We start from the raw sequence: 12,500 nt of genomic DNA on the forward strand, positions 1-12,500 counted from the left end.
CTCCATTGAACGTCCTCCATTGAACGTCCTCCATTGAACGTCCTCCATTGAACGTCCTCCATTGAACGTTCTCCATTGAACGTTCTCCATTGAACGTCCTCCATTGAACGTCCTCCATTGAACGTTCTCCATTGAACGTCCTCCATTGAACGTCCTCCATTGAACGTTCTCCATTGAACGTCCTCCATTGAACGTTCTCTATTGAACGTCCTCCATTGAACGTCCTCCATTGAACGTCCTCCATTGAACGTTCTCCATTGAACGTTCTCCATTGAACGTTCTCCATTGAACGTCCTCCATTGAACGTCCTCCATTGAACGTTCTCTATTGAACGTTCTCCATTGAACGTCCTCCATTGAACGTCCTCCATTGAACGTTCTCCATTGAACGTCCTCCATTGAACGTTCTCCATTGAACGTTCTCCATTGAACGTTCTCCATTGAACGTTCTCCATTGAACGTTCTCCTCCGTTTGTCTCATTTCCTTGTTTTTGTTCCCATGCTGCAGCTCGCCACAAGGAGGCGGAGCTGCAGCGACGTGGAGCCCCGCCCCCTCGCCCCATTGGACCAATTAGACTGCGTTTGTGACGTTGGCCAGGAAGAGAAGGAGGGAGACGTGATCAGGATCTCGCCGCGTTCCGACAGCCCCCGAGGTGAGTGCTCAGTACCCAGCATGCACTGGGGCGCAGGGCCTCAAACCCCTGGAGGCTTTGTGTGAAAAGTGATGTTAGAATTGAAAAGAATTGAATTTGTAAAATTTTAATCAAAACAAAACGTTCTTCACAACACTAACCAGAGGGTGTAGCACCTGGGGGCCACGCCCACCCCCAAAGGGTGTAGCACCTGGGGGCCACGCCCACCCCCAACAAGCTGTGAGGCCTCGGCAAGATGGCCGCTGCCGTAGGGTCATGCGAGGCCTCATTGACTCAGAGAAAGGGCCACGATGCTGAGGTGGAGATCTGCGGCTCCTCAGGGAAGGAGGAGCCTCCACAGTCCAGTTGGAACGTGTCCGAGGCCCCCGGGGGCCTTGAGAGCCGACGGGTCCTCCAGAGCTCCAGGGCCTAAAAGCTGCTGCGTCCCCTCTGAGCGTTAGGGCAACGACAGGTCAGACCTGAGACGGCTCCGGTCCCAGGAGGACACAGATTAAGCAGGAAGCAAGAAGTGCAGCAGGAAGTGAAGTGGGAGGTGAAGCAGGAAGTGAAGCAGGAAGCAGGAAGTGCAGCAGGAATTAAGCAGGAAGTGCAGCAGTAAGTGCAGCAGGAATTGTACCGAGGAGCAGGGGCCCAGGGGCTTGGGGGCCCGGGGGGGGGGGCACTCCCCAGCTCCTTACCAGGAGGATTAACCCCTGACAGACATGTCTCTTGAGTGGTCCAGCAGACAGCAGCAGACAGACAGGTTGCTCTGCTCCAGGCTCCGCCTCTGAAGATGTTTAACTTGTTTGTTTTCAAGTTTTTTATTGCATCTCAACTTCCTTGAAACTCCTCTTTCCTCCTCAGACCTGCAGGACATCCCTGAGGAGAGCGAGTGCGGAGCAGAGACCACGTCCACTTGAAGCTCCGCCCTGTGATGTCACTTCCTGTTTGGGTTTGAAAGATGGCGCTGCAGACTATTCCAGGAGATCAGCCGAGAACTTTCAACATGACGATGTTCTGCTGGTTCTGAAGGATATGGGGAACTTCCTGTTTGAACATGGAGGAACCTCCTGTTTGAACGTGGAGGAACTTCCTGTCCTCACACGGTGGAACTTACTGTCTTCACACGGTGGAACTTCCTGTTTGAACGTGGAGGGACTTCCTGTTTGCTTCCTGGATGCTGAATGTAAAATGTTAAACTCTACGTTTGACGTCTGAAAGCTGTTTTTTCCTCCATAATGTATGAAAACATGAAGAATACTTAATAACTTTATAACGTTATAATATAATAACGTAATAATATAATATTGTTATAATATAATAACGTAATAATATTATAACGTTATAATATTATAACGTTATAATATAATATCGTTATAATATAATAACGTAATAATATAATATCGTTATAATATAATAACGTAATAATATTATAACGTTATAATATAATAACGTTATAATATATTAACGTAATAATATAATAACGTAATAATATAATAACGTTATAATATAATATCGTTATAATATAATAACGTAATAATATAATAACGTAATAATATAATAACGTTATAATATAATATCGTTGGCTGGTTTTTAAAGTGTGGAATGTCAGATGTTTATGGATTTTATTTTTAGTTTTAAGTTTTGAGAAAAAAGATAAAAAAGACTTTACGCTGCTCGCTGTAGAACAACAATTTAACGTATTTATCATAGTAATTATTATGATTATTGTTATTACTATTATTGATGTTATTGTTATTATTGATGTTAGCTGACATTTTTATCATAAAGGTGAAATTTAGATTTGTAAAAGCGTTTACATTTACTGGATTACTTCGAGCTGGAGCTGGGCAACATTTCCATGGAAACGGAGGCTTCCTGTTTGTGGGCGTGGCCTGGCGCTGCATCTCTGCCCAATCAATGACCAGTGGGCGGAGCTTGTAACAACATTCTGCTTTGACTTTTCATGACGTTCCAGCTTTAAACTGTTCAGGAAGTGGACGCGTCGCCATGGCAACGCAGGTTCTCCGTTTGGCTGAACTCAGTTTTAATATTGATCGATTGTAAATGTTTTACATCGTTGTTTTCAAGATGTTTCTTCTTCTCTGTCTCTATATCTGCGTGCTGTTCATAAACCTCAGTCATTGATATCAGCCTGGTGTGGATCTGTCCCTCCCCACGGTTACAGCAGGGTGTCAAACACAGGCCCGGGGGCCACATGCGGGCACTTTGATGTGGTGATCATGTATTGATTCAAATCAATGTTGAGTGAATCCACACAAATGAACTTGAGTTTTTCAAAATATGAAACAGAATAAAGAGATCAGAGGAGAGATATTTCTAACAGGATTACGAGGTGATCCACTCAGAAAAAAAACAACAAAAAAAACAAACAAACAAACAATCAAACAAACAGGCAGGCAGGTGGTGTGGGGGTGGTGTAGGGACGGTGTGGGGGTGTCGAGGTTGTGTGGTTTGAGCAGCCACGAGTGTCTTGGGTATAGGTAATTGGGCCTGGGATCAGGGTGGCTGTACACCTGTTGTTCAACAGAGCAATCAAGGAGCGCCAGGTAAATCACCTTCCCCCACCCACACAGCCTCCGTCATGACGTGTCCATCCGCTCCAGGCTCGTTCCATCCGTCCTCTCTGCGTTCAACTGGTGATTTACCTGTCGCCCCTTGATTGCTCTGATGAACAGCGGGTGTAAAGCCACCCTGATCCCAGGCCCAATTATCACACCCAAGACTGGTTTGAAACTCACACCACACCACCCCCATCCCACCACACCCCCACACCAACACCACACCACCCCACTAGCCCCACACCACCACCACACCCCCACACCACCCCCACCACACCGCCCCCCCACAGCACCACACCCCCACACCACCACCATGGAACAATCCCACATCAGTTTGTCCAGGGAACCAGCTGACTGAGGGTGGATGCAGAGACACCTCCACCCTGTGCCAGGAGGAGCTGATGCTCAAACCCCATTGGCTCACAGAACTCCAGGGTCTCAGGGCTCCAGGGCCCTTCTCCACACACCTGTGATAACTAACCCTCCTACTGTCATAGGATGGAGTCAGTTGTCGTGAGAAGAATCTCTGCTCAGCGCCCCCTAGCGTCAAAGTGACAGACTGCACATGTGCAGTATAGCAGCGACAGAACGGGTGTGGCAGTTGTCATGGTAACACATTGACTACCCAGAAGCCTCTCTGTTCTGCAGCACCGTGCTTCTTAATGAGGTTGACCTGAGTTCACTACGGCTTTTGGATGAAAAACCTAATTAAGTGCAGTTCATACCTCACGTTCCCTTCGATAAACGGACGGGGGGGCAGGTGGAGAAGGATGTTTCAGACAACGCCACAACCTTTGACCTTTGACCTCCAGACCATTCCCAGAAGCTGAAGTTGATGGATGTGTGAGAACTAGAGATCGTAGTTAATAAAATGCTTCATTATTTTTAATCCCCGTTTCCTTTTGTAGAAATGTTACAGCTCAGATTTATAAATATATGTCTTGTGAAAATATCGACATTTCCAAACGGTTGAATCATTTCTTGTGGCAGTTGCATCTTGTGGCCAGCAGGTGGCGGCGGCGCGCCGTGTTTCTCCTTCAACAAACATTTTCTGTTTATGTTTGGTGTTTTAATATTTTCCAAATATTAAAATGTTAAGTAAAATCTTTATATTTTAGTTTGAACTTTAAAAGGATATAAAAATTCGAAATTAATACGAAAAAAAAAAAGTAGAAACGCTTAGCGCAGAGCACTGGCTGCGTACGTCCGGTCGGGTGGAGCATAAAGGAAGTGCAAACCCGGAAGTGAGGAAGAGGAAGCTGCAGCTGAAGTTTGTGTGAATCTCATCAGGTTGGAAAGAAACGAAAGAAACGAAAGAAAAGAAAGAAAAGAAAGAAAAGAAAGGAACGAGGCTCCTGTGCCCAACGCTCCCACAGCCTCTTAGCTTGATAGCTGGTAGCCTGTCCGCCTGCCTGCCCCGCGCCCGTTAGCCAGGAGCTAGTTAGCCTGTTAGCCTGTTAGCCTGTTAGCCGCTAGCCGAAGGTTATCTGGACTTTCTGCAAAACTCCGTAAATAAGCAGATACACGGTGAGTACTTCTACTACTGTGTACTACCGTGTACTATCGTGCACTACCGTGCACCTTTACTTCATCCCTTCTTATTGATCCGGTAATGGATTTCCACCTCAACATTTATCATCTTAACATCCACACATTCATATTCCGTGAACTGTTCTTTTTGCTTCCCCAATGATGGCAATTTGCAATAGTGTCATTATGTAATAATTATACATTTTATTAGTACTGTTCTCTTCCCAGAGATCAGTAAACAAAACCGAAAAATCTTCATCATATGAAGTTTATTTGATTTACTTACAGTTCTGAATCGCTGATATCGTGTCTGTGAGCACGATATCAGTGTACTGTGTTATTATGATCTGACCTCTGACCCTGAACCTCCGATCCCTCACCCTGACCTCTGACCCCTCACCCTGTACCTGACCCCTAATCCTCTGACCCTTCACCCTGACCCAGAGCCATGGCCGGGGTGAACAGCGTGGAGGCGGTGAAGAGGAAGATCCGTGTCCTGCAGCAACAGGCGGACGATGCTGAGGAGCGAGCGGAGCGACTGCAGAGACAAGTGGAGGAGGAGAAGAGGAGCAGGGAGCAGGTGGCTGCACTGCTTATAGTTATTGTTATTAATGTTGTTATTATTGTTAATGCTATCATTAATGCTATTATGACTATTATTATTTAGTATTATTGCTATCATTGTTATTATAATTAATATTATTATTACTTTTATTATTATTAGTGCAGTGCCCATTCAAAATTCCTGTTTGGAACGGGCTGCACTGTGGACGTCAGCGCCTCAGTGGTAGAGCCCTGAAGCCCTGCCCCTGCATACGGCTTGCTGTTCCAAGCCCCGCCCTGCAAGCAGCCCGATATTTATTCAAAGTTCATCAATATTACACGTGTCGTGTGTCCAAACTGGACACTGCACGTCCTTGTGTCCCAGAAACACACATCAAGTGTGAAGTAGATCAGATGAACAGTTGTCCAGATAATAGAAGAAGAGACAGACAGACAGATTATACAGACAGATTATACAGACAGATTATACGGGTGTCAAGCGCTGAAGGTGCAAACATCCTATTGTTGTTGTAGTTGTTTTTATTAATTTGTTGTCATGTTTGATGTTTGTACTTGATCAAGGTTCATTAAAGATTCAATAGTTTTCCTTTTTTTGTTTGACCTGGTGTTACTTGAAGGTAGGCTAGCTGATCCCGTCCACAGCCATGCACTGAGCTAACACCGTTAGCATGCAGAGTTCAGAGCGGCTGTTAATCCTCTATTGACGTCTGGTTCCTAATCCTCCAGGCGGAATCAGAGTCCTCCTCCCTCAGCAGGAGAACCCAGCTCCTGGAGGAGGAACTGGAGCGAGCGCAGGAACGACTGAGCACAGCCCTGCTCAAACTGGAGGAGGCGGAGAAGACGGCGGATGAGAGCGAGAGGTACACACTGTGTACTACACACTAAGGATTTTATAACTAGTACTGCCTACTGTAACTACTATATATAGTTATATAAAATAGGCATAACAACATAGTGAACTATTCTGTCTCTCCAACTGTCTGTCTCTCAGGGGGATGAAGGTGATAGAGAACAGGGCGCTGAAGGATGAAGAGAAGATGGAGTTTCAGGAGTTTCAGCTGAAAGAAGCTAAACACATTGCAGAGGAGGCGGACCGCAAGTACGAAGAGGTACTAGTACACACTGATACTAGTACACACTGATACTGTTACTCCTGGGTACTAGCACACACTGATACGGTTACGACTGGGTACTAGCACACACTGATACGGTTACTACTGGGTACTAGTACACACTGACACTGTTACCACTGGGTACTAGTACACACTGATACTGTTACTACTGCGTTGCTATGGTGACTTTTGGAATAGTGACCTAGCAGCCTGTCTGTCTCTCAGGTCTCCAGGAAGTTGGTGATGATAGAAGGAGAGCTGGAGCGGACAGAGGACAGAGCAGAGCAGGGAGACAGGTACACGTCATAACGTACACGTCTGTTTGAAGAGAACCTTCCACCCGCAGACAGGATGACAGCTAGCTGGACTCGTAGTGTTTAAACTAAAATAACTGTCTCTCTTCCTGTCTGTCTCTTCCTGTCTGTCAGTAAGGTGCGTAGCTTGGAGGAGCAGCTTCGGAGTTTTGACCAATCGCTGAAGAGCCTCCAGGCCTCTGAGGACAAGGTACCGTCCAATCATACACCAGGGAGAGGGGCTTCGGCATCACCTTTGACCTGGAGCTCCGCCCCTTTGTCTGTACGATGGAAACTGCTCCCTGATTGGCTGTTTCTGTCCAGTATTCGCAGAAAGAAGATCGTTACGAGGAGGAGATAAAGAACCTGAGTGGCAAACTGAAGGAGGTAAAACCAGCCTCAGGGCTCCATAGTAACGGTTGTCCTGGCAACCAGATGTGGCCGTTGTCGACCATCTGGTGCGTCTGGTTGCCCCGTTGTTGGCCGGTGCGGTGTAGCTCCTGTTCAGGAATCTATAGATTTATCTGTTGATATCAAGCAATTTTGATTTTTTTTTTTTAAAGGAAATTTGGCAACCACTTTGACAGGTGTCAGGCCATGCCCTGCATACACTACAGCATGGGTTACCATGGAGACAGCGGATTAAAACCACTTACTGTCCCTCAGGCTGAGACCAGAGCAGAGTTCGCAGAGCGGTCGGTGGCCAAGCTGGAGAAGACCATCGACGACCTGGAAGGTAAGCACACAGCTAGCCTGTTAGCTTAGCATGTGGCCTGTGGCCTGTTGCCATGGACACGGCTCTGATGGCTCCGTCTCGTTGCAGACGCTCTGACTTCGGCCAGAGACGCCAACGTCAAACTCCACGAGACGCTGAACCAGACGCTGGAGGAGCTTAACTCCTGCTGAGGAGCAAGGCATTCCACTCGTCCTTCCTGACCTTCTTAATGGCGGCCATCTTGATAACAGTATTTAGTGGCGTCAGCACGGCCAATCACAGCACATTCCACTGCCACACCGCTAGCAAATGAAAAGCCACGGGGAAACGGAACCCCCGCCCCTTATTGATAAGCCACTAAAATTCTATTATTATTTTTTTCCTCTAAATGAAGTAAAGTTTGAATCTTGTTTTTAGGATTTTCCAGTTTGTTTACTGTGACGTCGTATTTTCTAATAAAGGATCACGATTAATTACATTCCAAAGCGGCTGAATTAATTTTTATTAAAAATCAGACAGGCACAGATTTAATGACATTCGTCTACTTATCGTCAAAAAGGAGTCGAATGAAACGTGTACATTTCAATACAATACAAATACATTTCAAATGCAGTTTTTGGGGTAAAGTGTGAACTGAGGGAAACACCTTCAGAGTTATTTGAGATGAATGATCAGATCTGACAGCTTGAATAAAAACACGCTTTTGGTTTTAAAAGCGGTGACGTTCAGAATGATGGAGGCCAAAATATACAAAACAGCAAAATGAGTTCTGGCCAATCAGATGGTCTTTGTGCATCAGATGGTGGTGGTGGAACGGCCTCTTCACAGCTGGTGGAGGAGGAGCTGAGCTCAGCGATGAAGTGGATTCTTGACTTGGAGCCATTTGAAAAGCTCCACGGTGCAAACAGCTGTTTGAAAGGGAAAGGTGCACGGTGTAGCGGTGTCACCACCACCACGGGAAGAAAAGGAGGGTCAAAGGCTGGCTGATGGAGCAAAGGAAGGAGCCACGCCCTAAAGCTCCACTGACATTGCTGCCGATCTCATGAACAAAGTCACAATTGATTTGGCCACAACGACCAGAGATGTTTGGAGGAGAGAAGGTGTGGCCTTCCACCCCAACACCACCACCCTAGAATCCAGCAGGCTGCTGGTGCTGCTGCTTTACAGAAAGTACATGAAGGTTTGAAGATCAACTCCAAATTGTTCAGGAAAACCTAAAATCCTCAGCAGGAAGGTTGGGTCCTGGTCGGGTCCCGGACGCAGTTAGATGTAGAAGAGTTTAGAATTTGAAGGTTTTGGAATGACCTTCCAAAAGTCCTGACTTAGTGCTCATGGAGAACATGTGGACTGTGCTGAAGAACAAGGCGGTGTCAGTCACCGGCTTTAGTTGAACTGCACCACCTGTCAAGAGGAGCGCTCAAACATTCAACCAGGAGCTGGTGGAGGTGGACATGGCCAAGGGACATGTAAGCAAAGACGAGCCACCATCAGAGGCTCGTGTTCTTAATATTCTGAAGTCTAGTTCTGTTAAAACGCTTGACTGTTGTGTACTGTGTTCATATTCTCGTGTTTATTATTTATAATTTGTATTATTAAAATAAGTTTGTTTACAAATTAACACTCTATACTCCAACATGGAAAAAAACAACAGTTCAAGTTGATTGGAATGGTGACGTCCCTAAAATCCAGTGTGGCGTGTGAGCGCCGTCAGCGCTGCAGGTGGGAGCGGACGTAGCGCAGGATTTCCTCCAGCTGCTCGTCCAGAGATGCAGCCTCCGCTTCGTTCTGGACGATCCAGTCAAACTGCACACCAGCGTCCAGACCGCACTCCGACTCAGCATCATCCACCCCTGCAGGGGGGTGGGGGTGGAGAGGAGGGTCGTTTGGAGAGTAATTGGTTGTAAAGACTTTCAATGAGATGACTTATGATGCTCTTATCAATACACAGGAAGTGATGTGACAGATAGGAAGTGACGTCTCGGCCAACCTGCGGTGAAGCTCCAGCCTCGCTGCCGCCGTGTTTCCTCTGACGCCTCCACCCGGACGCTCGCAGTGCGGCCAGGAAACTCCGCCCAAAACCACTGGAGGTCGGAGAGCCGCCGGGTGTCACTCACCACCTGGTTATTATTATTTTTGATAACACACACACACACACACACACACAGGTTGAGGTGTCATAGAACCGGGACGTCTCAGACATCTCGTGGTTCAAATTTGATCCCTATCAATCCACATACAGAGCAGGAAAGAGTGAGAAAAGCGATGAGAATGTACAGGAAGTAGCAGCATGTTGTTGTACCTTGATGGGTCTGTGGAGCGAGCGCTTTGTGACATTCAATTTGTTATGTGTGCGAGTTGGTTTCTGGGTGAGCGTTCACAGCCAGCGAGGTGCCAGTGTGTCGTGGTGATATGAACATGTGATAAACATGTTGCAAAAGACAAACGTGATGAAGAGAAATATTTATTGAATAAATCTTAATTTTTTTAATCCGCCCGAGAGAGCGACGCCCTCCATGACGGAGGAAGCGGTGGGCTCACATACGGCTGAAAGCGCTCCTAAACAGGAAGTAATGCTGCGTTCATTGGAAATCTAAAAACTTGGAAGTAATACTGTGTTCAGTGAACCCCGGAACACTAATCCGTGTGGTTTGAGTTTAGAAATAGTGTTATTAGTTGTGTTGTGAAATAATTGTATTTGTATATTTCCGTGTTCCAGAGTCCAAGGAGAAGCCAAAAGTCTCTAACGAAGCAGAGGACAGCACATCCACCCTTTTGAGATATATGTATATATATATATATATATATAGCTAGAGGGATACACTGTGTATATAACGATCTATATACACTGTATAAACTGTGTATATAGATGCCCTCGTACCCAGACGGGCTGGCGGGCCTCCTGTGTGGCCATGCGGCAGAAGAACCCCGGGTCCTGGCTCCGTCTCTCCTCCCCCCACTGGATCATCTGAGCCCTGAACTGCTCCTTGTAACTTCCTGCTCCCAGGAGCTGCTGGAAGTCCAGACCCTGCTCCTGGAACGTAGGAAGTACACAGGACGCACACAGGACGCACACAGGACGCACACAGGACGCACACAGGACGTACACAGGACGCACACAGGACGCACACAGGACGTACACAGGACGCACACAGGACGCACACAGGACGCACACAGGACGTACACAGGACGCACACAGGAAGTACACAGGAAGTACACAGGACGCACACAGGACGCACACAGGACGTACACAGGACGCACACAGGAAGTACACAGGAAGTACACAGGACGCACACAGGACGTACACAGGAAGTACACAGGACGCACACAGGCACAAGCTAAATACTTGAAACCAACACAGGATCTGATTATACAATCTGGATGCATCACATTGTTACACTAATGTTGTTGTTACACTAATCTCTGTCGCAATGTAGCTTGAATGTTATTCTCCCTTGTAAGTCGCTTTGGATAAAAGCGTCTGATAAATGACTAAATGTAAATGAACACTGCTGTTTGGAGCAGAAACCAGGTGGTGTAACCGACCTGTGCGAAGCAGCGTTTGAGCGGGCCGGAGAGCCGCAGGACGCAGCAGAGCTCGGGGCCCAACCTGGAGGAGAGGAACACGGTGACTGAGCCGCTCCTCGAACGCTACCACCGGCACAAGGTGACGCGGTAGAACCGCTTCAAACAGTAAATACTTGTCGTGGATCAGGTCCGTCACGTAGTCCTTCCCGGACTTCCTCTTCCCGCTGAAGAGCAGGATCCGTTGGGGCTGCGGAGCCTCCATGACGTTCGGTTCGGGGCCGGTTCTCCTGGATCCTCCGGTCGCGGCTCCTCCTCTTTGACGTCTAACGGACCACGATGACGCAGCTTCCGCTTCGCGTCGGCTGTGTTCACGGTGCGTTCAAATTCGTCGGAATTCTTATACATTTGTTATGCCGCAGACACCTAAAACCAGGTCTAGATCTGTATCCAGCTTTGTCAAACCTGGACTACTTTATAAAAACAAGCCCATGTTGTATTTCTAACACCGTTTCTGGTTTGTGAAAGTATTATTCTATTTGGGGAAATGCAGAAAAATGGGGAGGTCTCACTCTTTTTCACCACATCTAAACACATTGAACCAGGTCCAGACCGCTGTACTGGGACAGGTCGAACCTGGACTACGTTATTCCCGAGGTTAACGATTCTCCGGAACGCAGCATGAAATCGGACGCTGCGCCGCGCTGACGCAGCGTGTGGAGCTGTTTGTTTCAGGCGCCGCCTCCTGCCGCCGGACCATGTTCCCCACCAGCCGAGGCTCCTCCCTGGCCGAGAGGTGCCCTAGCTGAAAAGGAGCGCACCCACTGTGACGTCAGGGGCACGACACGCACTATTGTTCTATTATTATTTATACGTGAAAAGCAAAGTTTGTACCTGTTCTGCACAACAATAACTCACTGTGGACTACTAGGAAAAATGGTGAAACCTTTCAAAAAACGTTATAAGAAATAAATCAACTTAAACGAAGACGAAATACATAATGTTCAAGATTCAAGATTTTTTATTCCTCACATACATATACATACTTTCATACATATACATACTTTCATACATATACATACTTTCATACATATACATACTTTCATACATATACATACTTTCATACATATATGCAGTGAAATGTAATGCAATGCACCTGGTGATAACACACAATATGTCCTAGGAAAAATGTCTTTCTAATAGACAGACTAACTGACTCCTAAAACGTAATACAGTAAGTCGAATACTTATAGGATAAAATAAAAATATATAGAATAAAATAAAATACAATAAAAATAAAATGGAATAGATAGAGGGAATATGCTTATGTATATGGAATAGGCAATTATGTATATACAGATATGTGCATTAAAGTGGAATGTGAATAAAGTGAGGTAGTGTTTGGGATAATACAGCACAGTATACAACAGTACGGCGCAGCAATACGGCATCACGAACAACCCTGAACAGTGATACAGTATGCGGTACAGTATGCTACATACAGTACAGTAGGTAGTGGAGCCTAGTGCATGGCTCAGTTAGGACCCCTGG

General features: G+C 46.6%; 3 protein-coding genes across 3 annotated transcripts in view; 2 read left to right on the forward strand and 1 right to left on the reverse strand.

Annotated features, from left to right (window-relative positions):
- Window positions 1-1,943, forward strand: part of LOC307233885 (rho guanine nucleotide exchange factor 2-like) — a 27,641-nt gene extending 25,698 nt beyond the window's left edge. Inside the window, exons 21-22 of the mRNA XM_080005344.1 lie at window positions 508-652; window positions 1,496-1,943. Coding sequence (XP_079861470.1) covers window positions 508-652; window positions 1,496-1,551 — 201 coding nt within the window. The 3' untranslated portion in view covers window positions 1,552-1,943. The remainder of the gene's footprint in view (window positions 1-507; window positions 653-1,495) is intronic.
- A 2,513-nt stretch (window positions 1,944-4,456) lies between these two features.
- Window positions 4,457-7,841, forward strand: LOC307234000 (uncharacterized protein). The gene is made up of 9 exons (XM_080005530.1): window positions 4,457-4,740; window positions 5,188-5,323; window positions 6,034-6,167; window positions 6,299-6,416; window positions 6,645-6,715; window positions 6,848-6,923; window positions 7,037-7,099; window positions 7,379-7,448; window positions 7,536-7,841. The coding sequence occupies exons 2-9, from the start codon at window positions 5,192-5,194 to the stop codon at window positions 7,616-7,618; spliced, it is 747 nt and encodes a 248-aa protein (XP_079861656.1). The 5' UTR covers window positions 4,457-4,740; window positions 5,188-5,191; the 3' UTR covers window positions 7,619-7,841.
- A 72-nt stretch (window positions 7,842-7,913) lies between these two features.
- Window positions 7,914-11,259, reverse strand: pmvk (phosphomevalonate kinase). Its single transcript, XM_080005531.1, has 5 exons — window positions 11,126-11,259; window positions 10,971-11,034; window positions 10,306-10,458; window positions 9,415-9,544; window positions 7,914-9,277 (listed from the first exon to the last, which is right to left on the reverse strand). Exons 1-5 carry the CDS (start codon window positions 11,212-11,214, stop codon window positions 9,135-9,137), a joined length of 579 nt encoding a protein of 192 aa, XP_079861657.1. The 5' UTR covers window positions 11,215-11,259; the 3' UTR covers window positions 7,914-9,134.
- Between the last annotated feature and the right edge of the window lie 1,241 nt (window positions 11,260-12,500).

This window comes from Zeus faber (genome assembly GCF_960531495.2).
Source record: "Zeus faber genome assembly, chromosome: 8".
NCBI lineage: Eukaryota > Metazoa > Chordata > Actinopteri > Zeiformes > Zeidae > Zeus > Zeus faber.